Source organism: Gallinula chloropus (assembly GCF_964237585.1).
Source record: "Gallinula chloropus genome assembly, chromosome: 2".
NCBI classification, from domain to species: Eukaryota; Metazoa; Chordata; class Aves; order Gruiformes; family Rallidae; genus Gallinula; species Gallinula chloropus.
This window is the reverse complement of record NC_140086.1, coordinates 159,194,606-159,205,110: the sequence shown is the minus strand read 5'-3', so window position 1 is coordinate 159,205,110 and position 10,505 is coordinate 159,194,606. Positions and strand designations below refer to the sequence as shown.

At 46.6% G+C, this 10,505-nt stretch overlaps 1 protein-coding gene across 1 annotated transcript in view; it reads left to right on the top strand.

The window, feature by feature from the left end:
* Nucleotides 1-335: 335 nt before the first annotated feature.
* Nucleotides 336-10,505, top strand: part of CRHR2 (corticotropin releasing hormone receptor 2) — a gene marked incomplete at its 5' end in the record, with an annotated part of 154,425 nt that continues 144,255 nt past the window's right edge. The window contains one exon of the mRNA XM_084280376.1: nt 336-401. Coding sequence (XP_084136502.1) covers nt 336-401 — 66 coding nt within the window. The remainder of the gene's footprint in view (nt 402-10,505) is intronic.

Here is a 10,505-nt window from a genome sequence, read left to right as displayed (position 1 = left end):
CTCTTGCACCCAGCACAGGGGGAGATGAAGGTTCCCCCATGCTTCTGGAAGCTTTGAGGGTCGCGCTTCCCCGGGCGTCCCCAGCCGCTTGCATCCCCGAGGCGTCCTGAGCGGAGGGCGGGCTCGGCTCCCCCGCCCGGCTCCCTCCCTCCCTCCCGGGGGTTTGCCCTGGGACGCGCCGGCGGCGCTGGGGCTGGCTCCTCGGCGGCGGGCAGGGGTCAAGGGCAGCAGCGGGGGGTGGTGGGGGAAGATGCCAGAGCCGGGGCAGCGCGGAGGCTCTGGCTGAGCGGGCAGCGCCAGCCCTGAGGAGACCCCCCCCCAGCACCGCCGGCCCCATGGCGGGGCGGGCGCCGCAGCGCAGCCTCCCGGCAGCGGCGGCCGCCGCGCTCCTGCTCCTGCCCGTAAGTGCCGAGGCCGGGGAAGGGGTGGCGCGGGGGCAGGGAGGGAGGGCGAGGGACGCCCCATGACCGCGGGGTGCCCACTCGGTCCGTGAAGGAGGGAGCGACCGCGGCCGGTGTCTCGGAGGTCTCACCCGTCCCCGGGTCCTTCGGGATCCGTCCCAGTGGCCGTTACCCGCTCCCTCACGGGTCCCGCCCGTCCCCGGGTGCTGAGGGATCCGTCCCGGTGCTGTTACCTGCTCCCTCCCAGGTCCCACCCGTCTCCAGACGCTGAAACACCCCGTGGCTGGATCCCTCCAGAGCTCCTGGGCTGACCCATGGCCCTTCTTTTGTCTCCCCTTCTCTGTGAAGCAGCCGCCTCCCCGTCCACTTTCCCGACCCCCCATCCACCACAGGCACCCTACTGGGATCCCAGCTCCCTGCCCCAGAGGAAAGCGGCTTTTCTGCCACCACCCAGTTCAGCGGGGCAGTGGGTGGCCATGTCAGGTGCCCGCTGTCACCAGCCTCTCTCCCCGGTCGCTCTCCTTGCAGGGTGTGCTCAGCATCCATCGCTCTTTCACCGCAGGGATCTGCAAACAGAGGTGGCAAAGGACAGGGCTCAGCATGTGTGTCCATACAGGTCATTGCTCCGGGTTTGTCTGGGGCAAAATGTTAAGAGAGGCTTTTCCTCATCACCCTTCTTCATCACCCCGCATGATGCTGGGATGAGGTGGGAATAACATTGGCCGGTGTCACACTGGACTTAAATCAGCTTTCCCAGCCCACCCTCCTAAGTCAGAGTGACTTCTTTGGTGGCTTAAGTAATAGTTTTAAGTGGCAAGTGATACTTGCAAAACAAATGTGAAGGATTAAGCAGGAGATACATTGATCGTGTTCAGAATTTCTAGAGTCTGTTCCCATAGCATTAAAGAGTGGCAGTGATCCTTCTGGGCTGTGGTGTTAGTGGCCCATCTTTAGCATTGTCTTAGATAAAGAAAGAAAGTCAGGTTTATATCTGTATGTTCTGTGGATTTAGTTTGTTGGGTTTTTGTGGTGGTTTGACCCTGGCTGGAGGCCAGATGCCTACCCATGGGAGACAGTCCTCCATGAACTTCTCCAACTGAGTCCTTTCCCACAGGGCTTCAGCTCTTCCCCAGCTGCCCCAGCGTGGGGCACTGCTATGGGTGCAGTCATCAATCACAGAATGTCTCTCAGTCTCTCAGGCCCAGGCTGGAACACCCGCTCCACCATGGGTTTCTCCATGGGCTGCAGGGGCGTCTTTCTCTCTGGCACTTGGGGTGCCTCCTCTCCCCCTTCCCTGGCCTTGGTGCCTGCACAGCTCCTCACATCTTCTCACTCCCTTCTTTGGGGGCAAAAAGCAGCTGTTAGCATTTTCTTTTTCTTCTTAAATGTGACTCCCAGAGGCGCTGTGATCGTCACTGATGGGCTCTTGGTCAGCAACGACTCCGACCTTGAGCTGTTTGGTGTTTGCTCTGTGGGGCCTGCAGAGAGCTGCTGGCTGCTCCTTGCAGAAGCCACCCCTGCAGCCCCCTCCTCCACCTCCACCAGCCATGCAAAAACACATTAGTCCAATATCCATGCACATGGGATCAGAGTAATGTGGGTCTACACACTCGCTGGTTTCAATCCCAAACCAGTTCTTTCTAATCTTCTCTAAGGTGTGTTTTCCTTTATTTATTTCTTTCGGGCCATAAAAATATTTCAGTTTCTTCTAAGAGGGGGGAGATTCTAGATACCAGGAGCTGCCAGACTCAGCCTTTTTCGATGAATCAAACAACATCACGTGCTTCTTCTGTAGATGTGATCTACGGACAGTTTTCCAGTTTGCCTGCAATTTTGCATATCTGCAAATTTTGGTAGTTCTTTTGAAGCATTTAAATATAACAGCTGCCTTGGAAGGAAGGGAAGGAAAGAAGGGAAGGGAAGGAAGGGAAGGGAAGGAAGGGAGGAAAGGGAAGGAAGGAAGGAAGGAAGGAAGGAAGGAAGGAAGGAAGGAAGGAAGGAAGGAAGGAAGGAAGGAAGGAAGGAAGGAAGGAAGGAAGGAAGGAAGGAAGGAAGGAAGGAAGGAAGGAAGGAAGGAAGGAAGGAAGGAAGGAAGGAAGGAAGGAAGGAAGGAAGGAAGGAAGGAAGGAAGGAAGGAAGGAAGGAAGGAAGGAAGGAAGGAAGGAAGGAGAGGAAAAAGGAAAGGAAAGGAAAGGAAAGGAAAGGAAAGGAAAGGAAAGGAAAGGAAAGGAAAGGAAAGGAAAGGAAAGGAAAGGAAAGGAAAGGAAAGGAAAGGAAAGGAAAGGAAAGGAAAGGAAAGGAAAGGAAAGGAAAGGAAAGGAAAGGAAAGGAAAGGAAAGGAAAAAGTGCAGATTAAGAATGGAAATGTCAGGTTTCCATAAAATGCATTTTCCCTGAGAGAAGTGTGTGCTTTGAGTGTATGCTGAGTGTGCTTCCATAGAAGAGCTTGCTGGATGTAGCATACGTGTGTCTGATGGAGACTCGTGTGGACGCATGTGCGGTACGTGGAAATAATGTGCTGGAAGACTATCTCCAGCCTCGCTTATAGAGCAGCTCTTGTTGCTCCAGCTGTAGTAAAAGGAGAGCTTTCCCTGTTCCCTGGGGACGTGTTTTCATCTGCGAATGTTGTTGGTAAATCTGTATCTCTGCCTTACAGCTGGATGAAATTTTGCACCAAGAAGCTTAAGAGAAATGTTTTAAAGCTTTGGCTCGAATCCAAAACTCTTAAGTTCCTGTTTAACTCAAAAACACTTGAAAGTTGACTCAAAGTCAATGGTTTTAGTCACATTTGTGGATTTGAGAGAGGGCATAGCTGCTTGTGGGAGCAGGCCCTTGCGCGATTAAGGAAGCTTAAGTTTTCACAGCAGCTGAGCCGTTGTGTTTTATGGGAACTGCAGGTTTGCAACACTTGTGAAATGAGGCAACTTTCTGGTATGGAATTAGATCTGCCAAATGAAATTGCCGGTGCAAACGACCTGTCGGATTTCACAGGGTTGGTCAGCAAAAGGGTGAAGACTTGTAGCGCAGGCTCTGAGATTTATGTTCTCTCCAAGGGGTTTCTGTACATGTGATACATTGGAAAAATGCATTTACTTGAATGTGAATAACAAACAAAACCAAACCATTAAACAAAGGCAAATGAATCTTTTGGCATTTTGATATAGAGTCCTTGCTGAGTTCATATAATTTGGAGGGGTGGGGGGGATTATTAATCAAAAAACAAAAGCAAAGCTTGCTGTAATTCATGTGCTTTCCTGAAGCTGTTACAACAGCCAGAGCAGTTTGAGGGAATCAGCCAGAGGTGACAAGTTAAATAATATTCCTGGCCTGAGACTACCAAAATTCAGTCCTACTGTGAATTAATGCAGCAAAAACCATCTCCTCATGGGAAGCCTTTCCTGGTATAGAATTTGTCAGGGTTTAAATCTGTAACCATCCTGTGGTTGTTATGGGATGTTTGAAGGAGGTAGCTGTGTGCAAGAAAGAACGGCTGATGTTGCCTGAGTGGTAGTTTTGCCATGAAACATTAGAGTGATGCTCACAACTGCCCTGAGCTAGAAAGCAAGCAGCCTTTAGCTCTTGTTCATATAAGGCACCTGCATACATATGATTACTCTGTTGAGAGCAGAGGAGAAATAATGATTAAGCCCTCTAAACTCTCTGACCTTCATATTGCAAAGCGGAGTGTGCTTGAGGCCGCCCTGCTTCTTGTGTGCCTCTGCTGAAGCCAGTGGAGGAAGGCAGCAGAGGGATCTCGTTGCAGAGTGCGCTCTGTCGGGCGCGTTCTTGTTTAGTTTCAGTCTCATAGGTCTCATCTCTACTAGTACATGAAGATTGCCAGGACAGCTCTTCAGCCTTCAGGCCAGATGCCAGAGCGTGACTTCTGCCCATACTATTAAGCTCCTTCAGCTTCTAAAATGAGGAGCCTGTGCAAGCTGCCCATTGAGAATGGTCCATGGGGCAGCCTAACTCCCAGCTCATTCCCAGCAACTGTGAGATACCGCTAGATTGCTTGGGGCAAAACGTGGCCAGGAGCCATTCTAAAAATTTAACAGTATAAATGATTAAGTACTTAAAACAGACCTTTGCACCATTTGATTTATTAGCTTAGATGGAGTATGCTGTGCTCACATTGCTCGGGGTGTGAGCCTGAGGGAGGTATTTTCCTCTAAGGCAAACTCTTCATCGCATTGAAATCAGTGATCAGTTTTTGTTGTGTTAGAGATTACTGGGGGATCCGGCCTGTGATGTGACAATCTGAGGGCTTCCCAATGAGGAAAACAAAGTAGCATTTCTGGCTTGATTTTCAGTTTCACCTGTGTATTAGTAAACCAAATATTTTATAAATATTCTATCAGAACAAGCATTTGCACATCTCTAGATTTTTTTTTCGTAATAGTTCTGTGGGTTTTAGTTTTTGAGGAGAGGGGGGAAGGTGAGAAAAGTGGGTGGTAGAAGCAGGCCACTCACACTGCTGAATTGGATCTTTTTTTAGTTTCTGACACTTTCAGGTTTGCAGCACTGCAACCAACCCAAGAAGGCGGCTTTGGGGAAAAGCTGGTTTACTTTAGGTTAAGACTTTACCCAGTAAATGACTTTTCTGCAGGAAATTCCTTTTCCACTCCTGTGTCTGCATATTGAGGCAGATCAAATCTCAATCATCCTTCTTTCTTTTAACCTGCACATATTTTAATCCCAAATATAGTCAGTTCTTCCTTAAAGTTCTTCCTTTACATCATTCTGGGATGTAAAGCTGGAGCTGTCCAGCGAGCCTCACAGCACCTCCTTGCCTCCTTGTAGGTATGCAATGATATGTATCAAAGCACTGCACAAACATTGTCTTTGCCTCCTTATCTTTCTATTAATAACAACCAGCCCTGACAAATGAAGGCTTCCCACTTCCCACGGGTTTGCTTTATTAAACTATTTCTTTATCCAACATTACTTTCTTTAACTGCTAATCTTTCTTTTTTTATTTTTTAAAAATTTTAATAGCTGTATTTGATTTGAGCTGGCAAGTATTGGGTAGAGAGCTTCATTGGATGAATTTTGCTGTGACCCTTAGTGCAAAAGAAGACCAATAGAAGCCAGTCGTTTGCCATTGCCATCAGTCAGCTAACAAGTACTGTCCTTCAGATGAATGGCTCCTCAAATTTCATCAGTCATGTCCAAATGCATGAAAAATTCACTCCTGGTTTCTGGTGCCAGTGTGGGGATAATTTCTAGATCTTTCCTGCAATGCTCTTTCCCATGCAACATGTCATACTTTCCTAAGTACTGATCAGTTCTCTGGCTCTGGGGTCACTTGGATTGGCTCTCAGAAGCAGAAGTTCTGCATGGCCTTGACAAAGGTTGTATCATTTGGGAAGTGCTGTGGCAGAGACAGTGAGTGGCATTCTGAGAAAGCCAGCCCACAGAGATGGGTTTCAACATCCTGTCCTGACCTCTGGCTCACTACGACCTCATTGTTGTGCAAGTGAGCCCACGTTGAGAGTCAGGTGCCGGGAGCGTGCTGCTTCTGCCCGTGTATGTCTTGTTCCCCAGACTGACAGCTCTATTGTGGAGCTAAATGGGTGGAGAACTTGGAAGCTGTCCTTCTCCAGGAATGATCAGTTGTGTTTGTACAGAAACGCAGCTTGTTTTCACTAAATAAGAGGGAAAATCCATTTGGCATTTCAGGAGCTGTAAAGTACTTCGACAACAGAGCTGTAAGAAAGTGAAACTAATTAAAACTCTATAAACTTCTACATAATCCTGGCTGAATGACTATCCGCTCTGGGTTGTGTATGCCGGGAAAGTAAATAGTGAGCAATGCAGATGGAGATTAAAATACATTAACTGTCCTCACTGCAATGCTAAGCCCTTGCCCTGGTAATAGTAGCTGAAGTGCCAGAGCACTGGAAGGGAGCCACCTGCCTCTGGGGCTATGGGGTAATCTCTTTTGCTGTTACCCAGGTTCCTGGGACGTGGGAGGCTTTCTGAATGCTGTTATCCCTGTGCTGCCTTAGTTTTGGGAGTATTGTCCTCTAGCATGGGTGGCCTTTCCCGTGGAAAGGAAGGAGGAAAGAAGGGAAAAGTGAATAAAAGGAAGTGTGCTGATGAGCCCAAACAGGTTGGCTGCAGGGCTGCCAGCCAGGCTCTGTTAGCAGGCGCCTCTGTGCATGGACTAAAGTATCGATTCCCTTTGAGTGGCAGTAGCAGACTCCCACAGCCCAGACCTGGCTTGGGTTTCAGGAGGCTCAGGCCAGTAGAAGCAGAGATGGCCTGTGACCCAGTACCAGTGGCTGTACTTTGTAGTGCAGCCATCACGGGCGTAACATTTCTGCTTCCTCAGTTCCAGTCCGCAGGGTTACTTAGAGGAGTGCTGTGGTCCTGCTGCTTCTTTGTTTTGGGGGAGAGGTCATCCAGGGACAAGACTGCTCTCCTGTTATTGATTGACTTTTTCAAAGCCAAGAGGAAGGCCAGGGTTATCCCACTGGCTGACAAGAATGATGTCTTGGAGCACATGACATGACTTTCACTAGGTGAGCTCCAAATCAGATGGACTGAGGATCTTTCCTCATCCTATCTCATGTTCTTCTGAGAGATCAATGATTTAGTCCATCTTGAACTTGAGATCTCCCCACGTGTAACAAACACCTACTTCCTCAAAACAAGTGTCTTTTCATGAATATTTTCAAGTCTTGTCAGATGCTCTGTATTGCTTTCTTTCAGACAAAAAAAAAAAAAAAAACTTTAAATGAAAATTCTATCTTTAAATATGAAATAAAAACCATACCTTATCGTATTTGGAATAATATTTTAATTATGAGTACACAGAGTCCAAAGCATTTGAAGCATGAGTGAAGAAGCCCTCAAAGCCTTCTTCACGTGCTGTGAGATTTTCCATTGCTGCAACTTACGAATGATGCCTCTTGTCCTTTTACCATCAACTTGAGAAGAGTGACCCTTCTGTAATTCCCCTTCAGGTAGTGAAAGACTGTTGTTAGACCTTCTCCCAGTCTTGGAGTTAAATGTCACTGTGATATGTGTTTTTCAAATACTAAAGGTGTGGAGCCCAAGAGTTAGCAGTTTGAGGAATAAGTAGTGGATGGAGAGAAAGAGAACTACAAAAGAGCCAGTGAGGTAACACTGATCATCAGCAATGAGCTATTGTGAAGCCTTGGGGCAAAGGAACATTTTATGTAGGTCCCATTGTTGACATTCCATGAACAGAGCAGATATCACCAGCTGATTAAAGTCTGTATCCAGAATGGGACATGGAGTTTTACCCTTTTTAGGTGGGAGCGTGCTGGCAGACATCCGAAATACAAAGGTTAGGATCATGTTTGATGAGCTAGAATTTGGGACACCTCTGAAGGGAGGCCTTGAGGTGTAGTGGCAGTGTGACAATGATGGATGGGTGAATGATCTTTGCAGAGACTATACAGGTAGTTAGGAGTTTGCCTGGGAGAGAGAGCTGAGGTGCTGTCGTTCATTTGGGTAAATGTGACTTCTAAATTTGAGCTACTTTGGATTCCCTGTGGGTTTTATCTCCAGTGTGTAAGTCTTCTCATCCTAAAGTAGATGTTTAAAGCAGAAATGGTGGATTTTTCCTTGGTAGTGCTTCCCTTTTCCACTGAGTACTATGGACCCTAAAGCAATGCCTCCTGAAATAGCTGAGTGAGGTGAATCACATTTTGGCTTCTGAGGAGATTCATAGTAATGTCAATTGGGTGGGAAGAGTGGGGAAGAATTAGTCATGGGTTTGGTGTAAAGACCCAGGAAAAGAGCAGGCATGAAGGCAGGAGTGCTGTGAAAGGCTTGCTCCCCTTCCAGATTGTGAACATGATATCAACAGATACAGGGTACAAAGAGCAAAACTCTCCAAGGAGGTGAAATTGGAAAGTATTTTTAAACAATTTTAAGACAGCTGTACCCTGTGATTCAAATGCTAGTTTTCTTCTTTTAATACCTCATATTTCTTTGGAAGGGCATGGAGACTTGGTTGGACAAGTCCAGTTCATGGGTGGCCTTAAACAGTTTTGTTTTGTATACTGTGACTCAGAGAAGCACTTAGCACATGCACAGTTTTCGGTGGATGGAGAACCTACCCTCTCCACCCTTATTCAGCAGAGCACGTAGGCAGATGCTTAATGGAGGCAAATCTCCAAGTTTCAAAGACAACAGTGAAGTTCAGTGGTGGGCTCAGTGTAGCAGATGCTTGAGGTTTTTTAATTTATTTCTGAATAAAGATGAATTTAATCTCGTGCTGAGAGCTGAGCATGTGTTTAGTTGCTTTATTGAACTGAGGTCCTACTCCCCATTCTGTGCAGATTTATATTCTCTTTCTCCAGACTTCCTGGAAGAGCTGCAGAATACATGCCAGCCTCCAAGATCATGTCTCCCAGATCATTTGGGGTTCACTAGCCAGTAGCACTATTTTATGTAGCCGCCTGGATTAACTCAGAGATGAGTAATGACAAGGAGTTGAAAGAGCTGAAGTATGACTTGAAAAGGAGACTGTTTTTCTTGAACTGTGCTAGCAGCCTTTCCTTTTACTGTAACCTTAGCTGGGTCAGGTTTCAGGTTCCTGTGAAAACGTACCTTCTATCACAAATGGAAATTATTTTTCTGGTGAAGTAGAGCCAAATGATTGTACACTGCCAAGTGCCACTGCACTCACAAAGCTCCTGAGTAGAGAAAAGCCAAAGATATCTTCAAGCAGGGGACTGACCTTTTGGGTTTTTCAACAAGGGAAGTGTTTCCCCCGTGCTGGCTCTCTTAGCAATGTCCTTTAATAAGAATCTCTTTTGCATACATCTTGTGTATGAAGCAACCACATTACAGTGAATATAAATCCATCCTGGCCACAGAAAAGACTTATCTTCTCCTCCTCCCCTAGGCTGTTCTCTGTTTCCCTCCTTGAATAGCATTCTTCATCCTCCTGGTCATGCATATTCATTCAGGTGATTAATATTCAGCAAATATTCTGGCTGTCCTTATTCTCTCCTATGTATTGTCATCTCCTGTTAGAGAGAAGGAGCTGCTCAGATGAAGGTTGGCATTTGTTGCAAGTGCATTCCACTGAATACCTGGTGTTTTTCCCAAAGCATATGTTTTCACAGACAAAAGTGCTGGTGATGGCAGGAACCCCTGTAAAACTTGCCAGATGCTCACCTGCCCTGGAAACTCCCTACCTGTATTGAAACAGAGTATGGGTTTTGTCAAGGAAGTGTGGGATTTTCTTTGAGTTTGCTGCATCAAGCTCTTTCACTAATGCTATTTTCATGGTGCAGGGCAGAAGCTGAGTTTCTATGGACACAAATTAACAGGTTTTTGTGTTTAATTGGACCGTCCTTCCCAAACATTCAGGTGAATGAACACTTGATCTCATTGTAGAAATGGTGTATTTGGACAGCTTAACTCAAGCCAGGGGTATTTCTCAAATTAATTTATTTGCATTGTCTCTTTGGAGAACTAAAAATTAAATACACCTTTGTCTTCCCCATCTCTCCCCCTGAGTTTCAGGGCAAAACTATCAACTTTCTGCTTGCTGAAGGCAATTTCACTGTACTGTTGATGTTTGAGTGATGATGTTTGTTGAATTTAAGGCCTCACCACTCCCAGATGTTTTACAGAAACCCCTGGGAAGAGATGCAGCAGGGATCTTCAAAGCAGTGCTGCTTCACAGGAATGAAGGGTAGGAATCAGCATCCTCCTGACAGGATTCGTACCATTACCATAGATGTCTTCTCAGGAGGGGAAAGTGCATTGACTTAATAAGGAGCACAGGTGGCTAGTTTAGACTGAGACTTCATTTTTATGTGGCAATGGAGAAGGATCCTTCTCTTGTGGACTGTGGACTGAGCACATGTTTTGTGGTTGATAACTACAAAATTGTTTGGTGTTGGAAGGTCACTTTGTCGTGTTCAGTAAAAGAAAGAAAACAGTTGTCCTCTAAATTTTATAAGATGTGTTCCTGCATTATGTAGTCATCACCTATAAAAATGTTTTTATATCTCCTGTTTTATATAGTGTCTAAAAAAATTAGGAAGGATTCAAGGCCAGGTTGGATGGGGCTTTGAGCAACCTGGTCTAAGTGGAGAGTGTCACTGCTGTGGC